The sequence below is a fragment of the Schistocerca cancellata genome, chromosome 8 (assembly GCF_023864275.1).
Source record: "Schistocerca cancellata isolate TAMUIC-IGC-003103 chromosome 8, iqSchCanc2.1, whole genome shotgun sequence".
NCBI lineage: Eukaryota > Metazoa > Arthropoda > Insecta > Orthoptera > Acrididae > Schistocerca > Schistocerca cancellata.
The window spans coordinates 540327620-540345746 of record NC_064633.1 but is presented as its reverse complement, the minus strand read 5'-3'; the positions used below and the strand labels follow the sequence as shown (position 1 = coordinate 540345746).

At 38.3% G+C, this 18127-nt stretch overlaps 1 protein-coding gene across 10 annotated transcripts in view; it reads right to left on the bottom strand.

Moving 5' to 3' along the window:
• Nucleotides 1-18127, bottom strand: part of LOC126094558 (F-box/LRR-repeat protein 7-like) — an 87647-nt gene that overhangs the window by 36499 nt on the left and 33021 nt on the right. For all 10 annotated transcript variants that reach the window (XM_049908998.1, XM_049909000.1, XM_049908999.1 and 7 more), the window contains one exon: nucleotides 3640-3935. In XM_049908998.1, coding sequence (XP_049764955.1) covers nucleotides 3640-3935 — 296 coding nt within the window. The remainder of the gene's footprint in view (nucleotides 1-3639; nucleotides 3936-18127) is intronic.

Here is an 18127-nt window from a genome sequence, read left to right as displayed (position 1 = left end):
GTGTGTGTGTGTGTGAGAGAGAGAGAGAGAGAGAGAGAGAGAGAGAGAGAGAGAGAGAGAGAGAGAGAGAATGTTAGTTTTGTAAACAACTCTCCTTGCTTTTCAATATAGTCTCCTTTGATGGAGATACACTTGGTCCACAGCAATACTCCAGCTTTTTCATTCTATCGTAAATGTAGGTTCCATCAAACTCTGCAAAGTAGGTTCCATCAAACTCTGCAAAATACTGATTGACTGTTACTATCAGTTGCTCATTTGATGAAAATTTCTTCCCAGCAAATTAAAGCTCAAGTCAGGGAGCAGGAAGAAGTCACTTCAACTGAAGTTCGGTGCATAGGGTGGATGAGAAACAATTCAAAGCGCAATTCATTCACTTTCGCCATTATCATAATTTATGTCGGTGATGGGGAAAGAGCACTTTCCTGAGTGCCAACCTTGGTCTTTTTCAGCTAATTCAAGTAACAAATAGTCCAACAATGAAGCAAAACAGAGTCCAGTTAAGACTGATTTTTTTCCAAGTAATAGATGATTATTCCTTGGGAATCTCAAAAAACACTGGCCGTCACCTTACCAGCTGACAACATGATCTTTGCCTCCTTTCGTGCACTTTCAACCAGCTTCTTTTCATCTACATCTACATCTACATCTACATCCATACTCCGCAAGCCACCTGACGGTGTGTGGCGGAGGGTACCTTGAGTACCTCTATCAGTTCTCCCTTCTATTCCAGTCTCTTATTGTTCGTGGAAAGAAGGATTGTCGGTATGCCTCTGTGTGGGCTCTAATCTCTCTGATTTTATCCTCATGGTCTCTTCGCGAGATATACATAGGAGGGAGCAATATACTGCTTGACTCTTCGGTGAAGGTATGTTCTCGAAACTTTGACAAAAGCCCGTACCGAGCTACTGAGCGTCTCTCCTGCAGAGTCTTCCACTGGAGTTTATCTATCAACTCCGTAACGCTTTCGCAATTACTAAATGATCCTGTAACGAAGCGCGCTGCTCTCTGTTGGATCTTCTCTATATCTTCTATCAACCCTATCTGGTACGGATCCCACACTGCTGAGCAGTATTCAAGCAGTGGGCGAACAAGTGTACTGTAACCTACTTCCTTTGTTTTCGGATTGCATTTCCTTAGGATTCTTCCAATGAATCTCAGTCTGGCATCTGCTTTACCGACGATCAACATTATATGATCATTCCATTTTAAATTGTTCATTGTTTTGACTGCAGAACCACGATGGATCCAGGTTTCATCAGCACACAAGTCTTTTAGATTGTGATTAAACATCGCCGGACACTGTGTTGAAATGTTGTGCCAAATGCGCTTTTGGTTGACTGACCAATTGTGGCACCCACTTCGCACACAGCTTATTCATAGCCAATTCACAGTGCACTCACTCGGTTGAGATGCCTACAGTCTCAGCAATCTCTCAATATTTTATTCAGTGGTCTTGCATTACCATATCACAAATTTTGTCAATGGTATCCTGTGTGGTGACAACTGGACAGCCAGAACACACTGCCTTTGGTAATCGTCCAATCACATTTAAATTCACTGATCCAAAAGTAAATCCTCTTCAACGATGGTGCAGAGGCCATGTAAACTTCATCTAACTCTGATTTGTGTGATAGTCCAACCCTTCAAATGAAGATGTTTACTAACAGCAGAAAAAACTGTTTTCTCCACTTTCAATCACAGCTGACATGACCAATTCAGACAGTGTCAATAAACTACACTGTACATTGTTGAAATTCTTTATACAGTCCTTGGAATAATCAAGCTCACCAGAATTGAAGGCACAACAAAAATGTTCCTTTCTTCCATGGAAATTTACCAGACTTGTCAAACCACCCTGATACTGGTGTTCATAGGATTGAAACAAGGCACGAGCTGCAGAGATGCTATGACAATTTACTTGCTGTCACTAACTACAGGAAGTAAGCTGCAACATACATTTACCTTACATAATATTGCCCCATAATAACATTAACATCTTATTTGTCCCTTTTCATAGTTCAGTCAAGGTTGTCCTACGTCCCCGGCACACACTATACCAACAGACGAGAACCACTCGCCAAACTTAACTTCCCGTTGGAAGTAAACACTATTCCCAAATCATCTCACGGGGCGACAGTGCATTCACCTCATCACACAGTGCCTTTATAAGAGGGGAAGGTGCAGGACAGGTCACTCAGCAGCTCCTCTATGATGGGAAACATTGTGACTGATAGTAAACTCTGAAGATCAGTACAAGGTCTGTAGCCTCAGCAAGTTACCGTACTAGAAGGATGTCTTCACATACAGGCAGGTTAACCAACCTTCCCAACCCATCTTGTACCTGCTGGATTTTGTCTTAAGTCTGCCATTGACGGGTGATCCCGTTTGAATCCAAATTGTATTGTGTCATCCTTTATCCCTACAACAGTGATTCAGTGCAACAACACAGGACAAAGTTTTGCGAGTAATTCCTACAGGAACTTAATTGTGGATAGTGTTTAAGATTACACAGACAGCAAAACATTTTGAAGAATAGAAACACTTGGGAGGCTTCAGCAATGCTATAATGTTGTAAAGGGCACTGTTTCTTTACAATGCACAAACATGTTTCGAAGTCCACAGAAAGTGATTGGCTGATAGTTTGTCACAACCAGTCAATTGGCAGTTAATTTACCGTCCCCATTGTCAGTCCCCATTAGCTTCTACAGATATTTTTGAGAGAGTAGAAGAACACACAATAATTTAAAGGTCAAAGGTTTGTCAGTATCCATCCGAATTACAAGCACTTTTTATAAACATCCTGAAAAATGTCACTACAGTAATTCCTCTACAGATAAGACACTGATGGGCAACAAAATAAATGCTGGAATATTTTAGGCTTCAAAACAATAATGTCAGATTGATAATCATGAGAACAAAAGAAGCAATCCATCTAATAAATTTACTATGAAGAGCAATAGTGGCTGCCAATTTGAAATAATTGTTTATGGACATTAAGCAAATTTCTTATCCAAATAAACAATTGGAAGAGCTGATATAAATACCATTTTCAGAAAATATATCAGCCTGTACAGCCAATACACTATCACCACACACAATAGGAAGGAAGGTCATTACAAACAAAGTAAGTTTAGACTGGAAAAGGATAGAGCATGAAATCAAATTTTGCCTTTGCAACAGAACTATCCCAATATTTGCCTCAAATGACTTCAGGAAATTACAGAAAATCTAGAAGGTGCTGTGCTGAGTGTCCAGTGGCATGAACAATGCACATCTCAACAGTTACTTACTTTCCCTGGAAATGAGGAAACCATTCCACAGAATGGAACTCTTACAGCAAGTAGCTCCCAAAGTGGAAGGAATGCTTAAGGCTAAAATGTTAGGTTTTAGAATAATATTCCTTACACAAGGTGATTAAAGAATGAATAATTCTAAGTTATTCACAATATTCTCTAACAGCAAGGTATACAAACTTCAGCACAAAGACAGCAGAAAAAACTTCTAATGACAAAAACTTTTCTAATTGCTTTCTCACATTATCTTTTCCTTGACAAGACTGGTACACATGATACACACGCACACACTATTCAACAGCATACTATTTATATACAGAAGTTCACTGAAACATTTAATAATTACCTCGTTCAATTGCAATCCTTTCATAGCATGACAGATAGGAAAAAACATGCATAAGACAGTCATCGTTGAGGATATTGACCATACACAGAGACTCTTCTACATCTGTATCTTGCTGCAGTATGGGAGCTACTTTCTTGGTACCACCAGCACTAGCACTTTGTGATCCCCGCCATGGATCAAGGACTAATGTACCATCTGCTGCTTGATATGGTTGGTGCCAGCTGTCAGCAGGTGCCACATATAGTCTCTTGCCATTCAGTGTGATACCATGCAAGGTTTTGCTCTTCATCATGGCTCTGTGAATATGTATACACAGATCTGATTTGGTACACAATGGACAGGTTCTAATCGAGTTTTATACAACAATAATAAATATTTATTAAGCAACAGCTACAATCACTACACTAGAGAAAAAGTACCTTCTCACTGACAAAGCAAGCTGGGATAATTTTAATTCCCCTTGTTTTGTCCTCTGCCTCCTTGAAATTCATTTTTTTCATTTTGACTTAATTAACATTAACTTACGTGAATATAATCTGCATTTTCATAATAGAGAAAGGTTGACCCTCAGTTTTAAAGATTAAAACAACAGATCTAATTTTGTGCTTAGTTTTGAGTATGTATTTGATTTTCTAATTTATTTTGGTTATTCCGAGTTAGTAAGTTACATTATAGGGTGAAGTTGACACACAAACAAGCATAAATTCTATACTTATAATAAACATTTGGAAGACAAAATATTAATAATCTTAAAGTACCTAGTTAGCTCTATTCAAAAACATGTTAGCAAAATTGGCCCTTCATTAATTCCAAAGTAATTAACAGTTTTGTTATATGTATTGTTTGCATAATTATATTTGTTAATTTCATGGTTTAAACAAATAATTCAGCCTAAACCTCAGAGCAGAAAAAACTTAAAAAGATGCCATTTTTCAATGTATTCATTTCATTGAGGAAGTTAAATTTTAATTGTTATTTCTGTAAATTTAACTTCAAACAATGTGCAGTTTCAGTACCAATTATTGTGATTATATATAAGGGCCCCAATTTTTGGTCAGACAGTCGGTCCACGGCTGAGTTTCAGACAAGTGACATGTGCTGGTTAGAACAAAAAACAACAATGCTTCAAATTAACTGTGGAATCAGCGTTAAACAATGGTATGTATGGTATTCTGCCTTACAGCAGGTCTTGCAATGGGTTAAGCCTCTTCCACGTTTGTCTGACCATAGCCAGTCTTTTCATTTCTGAATATTTGCCTCCTTTGATATTGTCCAGCATTTGATATCTTCTTTTTCCTCTTCCCTTTTTCCCTCCACCATTCCTTCCTTCAATAAGCTGTCCCACCTCAATGTCCAATCCAGTTCCGTTTTCTCTTTCTGGCGACTTTCAGCATGTTTCTTTCTTCAACTCTTCTTAACACTTCCTCATTCCTTACTCGGTCTTCCCATTTCACGTTTTCCATTCTTCTCCATATCCACAACTCTAGTGCATCCAATCTTCTTTCATCTTCCTTCCTCAATGTCCAGGTCTATGCACCATATAGTGCAACACTCCAGATGTAACATTTGGCAAGTCTTTTCCTCAGATCTTTGTTTAGTGGTCCACAAAGTAATTTCTGTTTCCTCTTGAATCCTCCTTTTGCAATTGCAATTCTTTCCTAACTTCTGTTGAGCAGTAAATATCATTCATTATTACACTTCCAAAGTAACTGAAGTTACTCACTTGATCTATTTCCTCTCCCCCTATTTTCATATGGCATTCTCTCCCCTTTCCTCCAATTACAATGCTTTCCGTTTTCTTCATCTTCTTGATCTTCATTCCGTATTATTCTAATTTGGTGGTTAGACCATCTAACATTTGTTCCATCTCTCTTGCACACTCTGCCATCACAATCATGTCTTCTGCAAATCTTATACACTCCACTGAATGTCCCCCTATACAAACTCCTCTCCTTCCATCAAAATTTCACTAATAATTTCCTCCAGATATATATTAAACAGTGTTGGTGATAAACAACAACCTTGTCTTACACCTCTCCCCAGTTCAATTTCTTCACTCATCAAACCACCTATTCTTACTCTTGCTCCCTGGTTCAAATATAAATTTCTAATTAGCCTCCAGTCAACTCCATGTTTCCTTAGGATTTCCATCAGTTTGTCCCATCTGACATAGTCAAAAGCCTCAAGATCAATGAACGCAACATACACCTTCCATTTCTTCTCCATGTACCTCTCCCCTATCACTCTCAGTAGCCCAATGGCATCTCTAGTTCCCACTCCTCGCCTGAAACCAAATTGTTCGTCATCACCTGCAACTTTATCTTTTTCTTATATCACAAAGTCGTCTTCACTTGGTTGGCTGTCTGCAGCGTATAGCCATCCTATATATTCTTTCCATCTTATTATTTCTTGGGGTACACTCACCATTTTACCGTCTGCTGCCTCTACTTCCTTTAGTCCAGTGTTGTTTCTCTTTTCCCTGAATGTCAAATCCATTGCTTCTTTGTACATCAAATCATTTTCCTTCTCTCTCTAATTTCTCTATCTTGTCACTTTTCTGTCAGCCATTTCTCCTTTGCTTTTTCTGTTTCCCTTCTTAATTCATTATTTAACCTCCTGTAGTTGCACTTCCCATCTTCTGTGTTTACATTTTTCCATTTCCTGCAATCATCCATCTTGGTTATCATATCTGCTGTTACCCATTCTTTCTTTACTTTTTTCCTTTCCTTGACTCCCAGTGTTTCCTTAGCTCCCTTTCTGATCCCATTTTTGAAACGATCACATCTTCCTTCTATGCACTGTCTCCTGTCCTTTCATCACGATTTCATAATATGCATTCTCGAATTTTTCACAATTGCCTTTGTCTTCCAGTTTCTCAAAGTTAATGTGCTCTTTCTTCTGTCCTTTCCAGGTTCTTTTCAATTTAACTAGAACCCCAGCTATTACTAATATATGATGTGAATAAATATCTGCCCCTGGATAGCTTTTGACACTCTTTAGGCAATTCCGGTGCCTTTGTTGTATCATTAAGTGATCAGTATTCCAACAATCTTTATCCTCTCTCATTTCTTTCTCCCAGTTCAAATTTTCTCAGAGCTTTTCCTTCTGGTCCTTCGCCAACTACGGCATGCCAATCATCCATTATAACAATACATGCATTTCTTTTATCTCTCTCTGCCAAGTTTTCTATCATCTCATTCTTCTATCTTTTCATCTAAATGATTACTTCTTGGCATATAGACCTTGATGATAACTAAGTCTTTCTTTTTCCCTTTCAGTCTCATCATCAGTATTCTTCCACTAACATATTCAACCTTGATAACCTTGTCTTTCAGTCTTACCTATTAAAATTCCAATCCCATACATTCAATTTTTATCTTCACCTGAACAGCACAATCTGAAGTCGTCACTTTCTAGTTCTCCACAACCACCCCATCTCACCTCAAACATTCCGAGTACATCCAATTTGTTTCTTGTCATTTCATGTTTGGCGTGTTCTAATTTCCCTTTGTAATGGATCTGGGAGATGTAATTTTTTTTACCGTATTTGTCGATACCAAATTGTAAATGTTTTCTTATATTTTTGTCAGGATTTATTATAATTTGTCTTATTATGTGTTAATTTACTTCTGTTTTTGAGAGTAAAAGCATATTGATTACTATTAGAAAATGTATCGAAGAATAGCAAAGAGACTGATTACAAGTGGAAACTTGTGAATTGTGTAAAATATCTTTGACGTTGGAGTCGTCTTTGACTATAGTCAGTCGGCAGCTAACTCTTTGTGTGTGTTGACGGAAGAACAATGTGAAGGTCGCCGTCATAAATAATTTTGAATTATGTTACTATTATTATTGTATTAACTAAAAAGAAGAAACTACATTTGAAGAAACTGTATTTGAAACACCAAAATGAGAGAAACACGTTGAACCACGTCTTTTCTGCAGCCGACAACGATGCATTGTGGAATTATACTTAGACAACTGAAGCCAAGACTAATATCGCCTTGCAAAAGTCTAACGGAAAAGGTACTGTCACGAAATATGGCAAATTTAAGTAAATAAAAAATAGTGAGCATATTTTCAACTTGTGTCTCAGCCGGGAAAACATTTCAACTGGGGACTGTAGCCTGGGATGCCGTATTTCACCTTCCTGGAGAAGGGTCAAAACATTCCAAGTCCCAATCCTCAATAAGTCTTCCTTTTCTCCTTCCTTCCTTTTCCATTTGCTCTAATCTCTGGAGTCCTCTTATTCCCTCCCAGAGATCCGATTGAGGAGAAGCTTTACCTCCGGAATATTGTACAGAGAGGTCCATCCCATGAACATCTAGGGAAGTAATTCAAGTGGTGGTTTCCCACTGCCTTCCACTGTCCTCCACATCCTGTTGGCTCACTGACCCAGTTTCCCGCTGGGGTTGGTTACCCAACCTTCCACTGGGTTGCTCAGCTTAACGGGGCACCACATGTAGGTAGGATTGTGGAGAATAGAGGTGAGAAAGGCTAAGAGAACTCTTGTTGAGTTCTTGTATTCGCATCTCATCCCCATTTTTAGGCCAGAGTCTCAAGGTTGTAGCAGCAACTCCCGACAATTAGGCCGTGGGTAAAGAAAGGAGTGGCACTTTGTTTCCATACGTACCTGATTATTCTTCAAGAACTGTGAACTTTGTGGTTAGGAGGTTCTACTGCTCGCAGATGTTCAACAAGAAACTATTTTAGCTGTATGTGGAGTTTTGCCTGCAAACTATTACAGGGTGTACACATGGACAAGGAAAAAAATTCCCAGATTATACCCGGATATCCTGTTTAAAAAATATACTTTTCCCAGGCAAAAATACACTTTTTGAGTGCTAGGTGACAGTACGTTTTCCACTGATTTTCCCTCGGAACTGTAAAACTTATCATTCCTTTGAATGGTTAATGTTTTATACACTAGCGGGGGAAGTTTTGGAAAGACCTCTGATGAGTAGCAACATATACACTGCATATTTTCGTATTATCAAAGTACAAATTTGAACTGAACCAAACACAGCACGTTAATTTCCGGAGCATTGAAATCAAGATTGCAATGTCCTTTTGTAAGCCAATCATATCTCATGCCACGTGGTCTCATCAGCCGATGACACCAGATATTCAGAGCAAAGGACACATGTTATAGTCAGCCAATAGCAAGATCACTGTTACATAGCGCGAACACACAAAGAGGAAAAGTTAACAGTTCACGTTAATATACATAGTATAGCTACATGAAAAGCTAAGCTTTCAAGTATAATATTGATCTCTAAGATTAATAAGCTACAAGAGAACCTAAGCTTTCACATGTAATATCTATCTATTTTGCAAATGTCTGATCTGTGCTCTAAATTCTTGTAAGTAGCTGGTCCTCAAATGTTCAGTTTTAAACGCTCTGTGATTCAAGACATTCATCCCACTTTCTCACATCTAACATAATTTCCCTTGCATGAAAAGAAACTTACTTTGAAGGTAACGCTTTTCGAACCACCGTTCGGAATCCTATCCCGAGGCTGTTGGAAACATATTCGATTCAGCAGTTGCCAGAGAGCGCCAGAAAACAGGTATTATTGCGCATACACAGCTGCATTAGTGTAGGAAGCCCGCATGTTCGTACGTATAAAGCAGTAAGAGAGCTTACATTATGCCATTAAACAGGACATCAGAGGATACTCCAAAAGCATCGAAATTTCGTAAACCATACTGAAATGCATATTTGGCTTGCAGTGCACATTCGTCTTTTTCCAGATCCACAATCAAGTAGGTCCCATCTGATATTAAGCTTTTCAGTGTGGTTTCCACGCTGTAAATTTTCTTGGAGTGCCAGTACTGTACTCTCTCATATTTGGTTCTTTATTATGGCATAACGCCATACACGGCAGAAGATGGAAACGTCCACTTGAAATTCATCAAACAGTTTGAACTAGTCAATGCTGTGGAACGAAACACTTCAGTTCAAATAAATTGATTGCCTCTGCAGAAAGATTAATAAAGTCAAATTTCTTTAGCAAGTTGACAAAAATAACTTCACTGTTCTGCAAGGCGATTAATGCTTGACTGTTAATAATTTGGAAACCAAAATAAATTCGTAAAAGTGAAACTAATAATATATTTTTGCCCTCCGTAATTATGTGAATGTATTATAATTCACTTGATAGCTCCCGGCCGCAGAAATCCGTTTTGTTTTCATTTAACATGGGAGCTGTAAACAAAGAGGAAACAGCACAATCACTTAACGCAAACAGGGGTCAGGGGAGACTAACCCCCTCCCACTACAATTCTGAGACCTTTGCACCTGCGCATGCGGGAATCTGGCAGCTAGAGCGCGAGAAAAAAAAATTCTCGTTGAGAAGGTACTGCTCACACGCAAGTCAACTGCGCATGTGCACGAGCCCGCTGGCCAACTGCTGAAACGAATCTAATGTAAACAGTTGTGAAGTCACGCTCATAGGAAACAGTTTATTGTTACAAAGTATTACATAGTCTTCGCCTAAGGCCTTTGACATTTTTTCTGTTCGCAGACGCTTGTGAGGGCACGGTGTTTTATTGAAGTAAATGGCACATTTCCTTTGCCATTAATGTTTTATTTTTTTCCTCTCATATTTTATTGCTGCAGTATCATTCTCTAGTAGCAGGACTCGGTAACATTCTTTCCAAGAGAATCAATTCTTACCAGTCAAAGTTACAAAAATTTAACTGAAGTTAAAACAATGAAAAATTCCCGGGTTTTCCCAGATGAAAAAAATTCCCGGGTTTTATACAACCTGTATTAATGAAGCTTATGGAAAGTTTAAACAAAAGTGCACTGGCCATACACATATAGCTGTGTATTATTAGGGGGTTGTGAACAGTGAAATTAAAGTATTGTAAAATCACTATCTACCAAAAAAGTAGAACTTTTAAGGAAATTAATGTTTAACATACTGTCAACAATGAAGTTGTCAAAGACAAAGCCATCACCAAAGTATTCATCTTTAAAGATTTACAGAAATCACACAAAACAAAAACCTAAATGACCTGGTAGGAATTTCCATCCTCCTCCTCCCACATACCAGTCCACTGCTTTGATCACTGTTGTAAAAATTGGAGGCATGTCAATACACACATGAAAACAATACTATTTCTAGCTCTTAATAGGAATGAAGTACCAAACTGACTCCATTAGCAACACATACTTCTGCTAAAAGTATTCTTGACCGTATCACCACCAACATAGTATCTTTCTAACTAGTGTTATTTGCATTGTCGTGTTAAATGAGAGTTTCCGAAACAAATTTCAGAACAGGCGCTTCAACACATACTGACACTGATTTTTCCATCTAATAAATATGAATCCCAGGTTTCATTATGTACAAAAAGTATAATTACAACTAGGTAGAACAAATTGTGAACAATTTTCCAATGTACACAGAGATCCTTCTCAGACTGCTTGTCCAGTGACCAATTTCATTGATGGTTAAGTGTCATGAAATCCATAACAATGCAAAGTCAATAAGTACTGTATGATTACTGAATGACACATGCAAGTAATTCACCGCACTGAGTTGGTTTCTGGAATATATTGTCAACATTATCACAAATCTCAAGACTGCTCTGGGCATCAGCCCCGGATCTATGATATTTGCTAACCGGGTCAATAATTAAAAAATTCGAATTTTCAAAAATACGTTCATCTTGTAGCGCACATATTTCTGAAAAGTCTGAAACATAAAACATACTTGTTCAAGGAAATTTAAGGCATGTTATTTGGTCTTGGTGTGCCAAAGTGCAGTGTCACACCTATTCATACAGCATCCTTCTATCGCGCGTCACTGTATTTGCTCTGTGGTATTGAAACGCGTATATTTTGTAATGGATGCCATCAAACTATATTCGGGACAGTGGAAATTTAAATGTCCTGTGGTGTGTCTCCTGCTCCCAGTCAGCCGGTTTGACAGCCTGACCCTCTTAAAAAATCTCACAATAGTGAATGGGATTATTTGTAATCGGGAGAACAAGAACTCTTCAGAATATTTGCACTCTTTATTGCCTATTAGCTAGTAACTTGCTGTTTTGTGTGACAAAATTAATATAGGATACATAAAACCAATAAAGACAAGAGAAAGTACACATTTCTTCATCCATAACTCCTAGCATTTTTTTCTCTCTAATCTTGCTAGAGCTTTACACGGAGTGCTTTTTTCTGCGAAAGGATCTATTACCTCAAAGTTCGGCAAACTTTCTGCTACATGAAAAATCGAAATGTCGTTACCTAATACTGAAAAAGCTGTTAATACAAATAATACCCAAGACTGGTGTGGTTTCTTGATCTGATTACGTCTATTTCGTCACTGTCTGTTAGATAAAACAAAATAGTCCTTTCTACTATTGCAGCAATTTTGTAACACACACCAAATAAGCAAGACTATTTTGGCACAAATGGTCATTTTTATAACACGACAGAATAGAATTCACGAAGTACCAATATCAAATGCCTATTAGCAGGGTGTATACGACCCAGGACAACTGGGAGATTTTGGAAAAACCTAGGAATTTTTTATAGTTCCGGGAATTTTCCATTGTTCTTGTTTTCAGTTAAATTTTTGTAATTTTGACTGGTAAGAACTGATACTCTAACTGCAGAGTAACACTTCAACAATAAAACATAAAGAAGAGAAAAACGAAAATAACTTAAATTGCAAAGGAAATGCGCCATATACGACGACGAGACACAGTGCTCATGCAAGCGGGCGCCAACAGCAAAATGTGTCAAATGGTTTAGGAAGACTACGCAATGCTTCATAAATTGCCTCCAATGAGCGCGAAGTCACAACTGTTTATATTAGATCCATTTTAGCAGCTATAAGCGGGATCATGCGCATGTGCAGTTTAGTAGTATCTTCTCCCCCTTCTGGCCACAGAAATGTGGCTGTGGGCTGTGTAAGCAATTGCAGCAAGCAGCTAGATACTACTGGGAAAAATTTTACTGGAGCATCCCAGCTGTCAGATTCCTGCATGCGCAGCAGGCCCATATCTTGTGGGGGGATTCATATTCTTCGGGGGAAAAAACCTTGTTTCACAAAGCAACTAGCATTCAGTACACGTTCGTCTATCGATTATTCCTGACTTGTGAAACACATTCCTGTCAGTTTTTGAACACATTCCGAATTGATTTCTGAATGAATCTCAGTTGATTTGTGAATGCATGCATAGTGTACCTGGTGTCTCTGTCAGGAGAATCCTCATTGCATGTAAAAACAAACTTTCCTACAGACAAAAAGGGGCTATCGAGCCGAGCGGAGTTAAGACGAATGGATGAATGCCAACCACTGTCTCTGTGGTTGATTCGGTCTGCGAATGATGAGATTGTTATAATTACTAGCAAAATCCATAGATTCAGACTACAGGAGCGGAAATAAATGAATAACAGGTAAAAAAGATTACATATTACCTTCTCTGTGTACCCAAGAAAACGAAATTTTGACACAAAATTTTTGCCCAGATCACTATACTAGTAAGGGCCAGTTGTACAGTCCCCAGCTAGCAGCCGCTCTAAGTTCTATTCTGGAATAAGCGCAGAAAATGCGTTATACGAACATGTAACAATGCCTAACCAGATAATAATTGCAGGTTAACTAAACCGGTGATTCTGGAAGAGTTAGTGAAGTTAACTTGCGAATAAGCTTAGACATTGGCAGTAATAGTTACAGAATTAGTGATAACAAGACTGTTTGTTAGAACGAGGAAGGAGAAGAAACGAGGACATCACACAAATTATGGAACAATATGAAAATTCCAAGTTTTTATAAAAACTTCGTACTACTACTTTTCAATCTCATGCTTGAGAAACTGAAGCGTATGAATGAAGTGTGAAACTATTTCCTACTGTAAAGCTTTTTGCTAGTAGTAGGCATTATAGGCATTTGATATTGGTACTTTGTGAATTATATTCTGTTGTTACAAAAAAGATCGTTTGTGCCAAAACAGTCTCGTTTATTTGGTGTGTGTTACAACTGTTGCAGTATTAGAAAGGCCAGTGACAAAATAGACGTAATCAGATCAGGAAACCATACCAGTCTTGGGTCCTATTTGTATTAACAGCTTTTTCAGTATTAGACAATGACATTTCGACTTTTCAGGTAGAAAATGTTTGATGAACTTTGACGAGGTAAGAGATTCTTTCACAGAAAGGAAGGCACGCCATGTAAAGCTGTAGCAAGATCAGAGAGAAAAAAATTCTAGGCGCTAAAGATTGAAGGAATGTGTAATGTCTTGCTTGTCTCATGTCTTTACTGGGTTTATGTATCCCTTATTTAACTTTATGTCACACAAAGTAGCAAGTTGTTAACTCCAGCAGGAGAGGCACCACAGAACATTTTAATTTCCACTGTTATAAATATGGTTTAATGGCATCCATTACAAAAGATATACGTTTCAATTCCACAGAGTAAAAAGTAGAGTGACATGCGATAGAAGAATGCTGTGTGAGAAGGCGAGACACTGCACTTTGGCACTTACGCCCAAATAACGTGTTATTACATTTCCTCGAACCCATGTTTTGTGTCGGACTCTTCAGAAAGACGTGCACTACAAAATTAACATATTTTGAAAATTCTATTTTTTTTTTAGTTTTTAACATCCTATCTCAAACGCTCGAGGGAGTGGCGGGGTATTGCCCCAGTTTGGAAATATCTTAGATCAAGGGCTGATGCGCAGAGCAGTCAGAGTTACAGTGAGGAAGTGGGTAGTCTCGACATGACCCATGTTTACATTTATTGATTTTGCTGTTTCCTCTTCGTTTACTACTCTCACGTCAAATGAAAACAAAACAGATTTCAGTGGCTGGGAGTTATCAAGTGAATTAAAATACATTCACACAATTATGGAAGGCTAAAATGTGTTGTTAGTTGCAGATTTTATTTTATTTCCACCTTTCTGACAGTCAAGCATTGACCTCAGTCCGTGGGTCCACATGCGTGGACTTCGTTGTTTTATTTCATAAAGCTTATGAACAGTTTCTATCGACTAAATACCTCTAGTACACGTTTGTGGAAGCTTCGTAGTTTCAGTCCATGCCACCAGACTGCACCACAATCTGCTTGCAGTGCCCTTTGACGTTTGGAAGATTCGGGTCGGCAAAATTGCTACACACAGCACACACACTGAAGGTAATTCAAAATAATACCTTATTCTAAACACTAACTTAACTTTATTTTTTGCTTTACATATGTACAAATATGTCACAAATGTGACTGATATGTTTTTTTTTCCAAATTATCTCTTATTGCCAATACAGTGGACATCGAAAGTCGAATTACATGTATGTGTACTTCAGGTCTCAACCTCAAAGTTTTCCTGCTTACCTTATTCATTGTGAAATTTTAGTTGTTATGGTATTGTGTGAAGAAATCCTCAATTATCCAACGGTTGTGGCAAAATATTATATAATGTTACAATCTCTATTATTTAAACATCAAAAATTAATTTATGGCATTATTTTCAGTAATCGACGAAGATGAACTTCGGTTGCTGGAGGAGAGTGACTTCAGTTCACTTTCAGATGATGAGAGTCAACAATTGTCAGATGAGGAGGCTATCCCCAAATCTACAGTCACTACTGAACAAGCAGACATCAAAATAGAAGACCCTACGCTTGGTTCGTCGCAGGACAGTGGACGTAAACGTTAAGTTGAAATGGAAGTGCTCAAAAATGATAAGCAAGGAACCTGGTGAATATAATTTCGAAGATATGACAGATGGTGTGTTAAGGGATCCTGCTGAATACTTTTTCGAATATTATGATAAGAATTTTTGGAATGTTGTTGCAGAACAGACAATTCTATATCATGTGCAAAGTAATAGTAAGAATTTGAACACAAATAAGAATGAAACTCTTCACTTTGTTGGCACTGAAATTCTAATGTGTATGCTCAAGCTACCACAAGCCGTTATCAGGAGAAAGAAAACTGGCATTCTACGGATCGGAGAGTGGAATGTCAGATCCCTTAATCGAGCAGGTAGGTTAGAAAATTTAAAAAGGTAAATGGATAGGTTAAAGTTAGATATAGTGGGAATTAGTGAAGTTCGGTGGCAGGAGGAACAAGACTTCTGGTCAGGTGACTCCAGGGTTATAAACACAAAGTCAAATAGGGGTAATGCAGGAGTAGGTTTAATAAATAGGAAAATAGGAATGCGGGTAAGCTACTACAAACAGCATAGTGAACGCATTATTGTGGCCAAGATAGATACGAAGCCCACACCTACTACAGTAGTACAAGTTTATATGCCAACTAGCTCTGCAGATGACGAAAAATTGAAGAAATGTATGATGAAATACAAGAAATTATTCAGGTAGTGAAGGGAGACGAAAATTTAATAGTCATGGGTGACTGGAATTCGGTAGTAGGAAAAGGGAGAGAAGGAAACATAGTAGGTGAATATGGATTGGGTCTAAGAAATGAAAGAGGAAGCTGCCTGGTAGAATTTTGCACAGAGCACAACTTAATCATAGCTAACACTTGGTTTAAGAATCATGATAGAAGGTTGAATACATGGAAGAACCCTGGAGAAACTAAAAGATATCAGATAGAATATATAATGGTAAGACAGATTTAGGAAGCAGGTTCTAAATTGTAAGACATTTCCAGGGGCAGATGTGGACTGACCACAATCTGTAGATTAAAACTGAAGAAACTGCAAAAAGGTGGGAATTTAAGGAGATGGGACCTGGATAAACTGAAAGAACCAGAGGTTGTACAGAGTTTCAGGGAGAGCATAAGGGAACAATTGACGGGGGGAAAGAAATACAGTAGAAGAAGAATGGGTAGCTTTGAGGGCTGAAGTAGTGAAGGCAGCAGAGGACCAAGTAGGTAAAAAGACAAGGGCTAGTAGAAATTCTTGGGTAACAGAAGAAATATTGAATTTAATTGATGAAAGGAGAAAATATAAAAATGCAGTAAATGAAGCAGGCAAAAAGGAATACAAACGTCTCAAAAATGAGATCGACAGGAAGTGCAAAATGGCTAAGCAGGGATGGTTAGAGGACAAATTTAAGGATGTAGAGGCTTATCTCACTAGGGGTAAGATAGATACTGCCTACAGGAAAATTAAAGAGACTTTTGGAGATAAGAGAACCACTTGTATGAACATCAAGAGCTCAGATGGAAACCCAGTTCTAAGCAAAGAAGGGAAAGCAGAAAGGTGGAAGGAGTATATAGAGGGCCTATACAGGGGCGATGTTCTTGAGGACAATATTATGGAAATGGAAGAGTATGTAGATGATGATGAAATGGGAGATACGATACTGCATGAAGAGTTTGACAGAGCACTGAAAGACCTAAGTCTAAACAAGACCCCCGGAGTAGACAACATTCCATTGGAACTACTGAGAGCCTTGGGAGAGCCAGTTCTGACAACTCTACCATCTGGTGAGCAAGATGTACGAAACAGGCGAAATACCCTCAGACTTCAAGAAGAATATAATAATTCCAATCCCAAAGAAAGCAGGTGTTGACAGATGTGAAAATTACCGAACAATCAGTTTAATAAGCCACAGTTGCAAAATACTAACACTAATTCTTTACAGACGAATGGAAAAACTGGTAGAAGCCGGCCACAGGGAAGGTCAGTTTGGATTCCGTAGAAATACTGGAACACGTGAGGCAATACTGACGTTATAACTTATCTTAGAAGAAAGATTAACGAAAGACAAACCTACGTTTCTAGCATTTGTAGACTTAGAGAAAGCTTTTGACAATGTTGACTGGAGTACTCTCTTTCAAATTCTTAAGGTGGCAGGGGTAAAATACAGGGAGCAAAAGGCTATTTACAATTTGTACAGAAACCAGATGGCAGTTATAAGAGTCTAGGGACATGAAAGGGAAGCAGTGGTTGGGAAGGGAGTAAGACAGGGTTGTAGCCTCTCCCCGATGTTATTCAATCCGTATATTGAGCAAGCAGTAAAGGAAACAAAAGAAAAATTCGGAGTAGGAATTAAAATCCAGGGAGAAGAAATAAAAACTTTGAGGTTCGCCGATGACATTGTAATTCTGTCAGAGACAGCAAAGGACTTGGAAGAACAGTTGAACGGAATGGACAGTGTCTTGAAACGATGTAAGATGAACATCAACAAAAGCAAAACAAGGATAATGGAACATAGTCGAAATAAGGCGGGTGATGCTGAGGGAATTAGATTAGGAAATGAGACACTTGAAGTAGTAAAGGAGTTTTGCTATTTGGGGAGCAAAATAACTGATGATGGTCAAAGTAGAGAGGATATAAAATGTAGACTGGCAATGGCAAGGATAGCGTTTCTGAAGAAGAGAAATTTGTTAACATCGAGTATAGATTTAAGTGTCAGGAAGTCATTTCTGAAAGTATTTGTATGGAGTGTAGCCATGTATGGAAGTGAAACATGGACGATAAATAGTTTGGACAAGAAGATAATAGAAGCTTTTGAAATGTGGTGCTACAGAAGAATGCTGAAGATTAGATGGGTAGATCA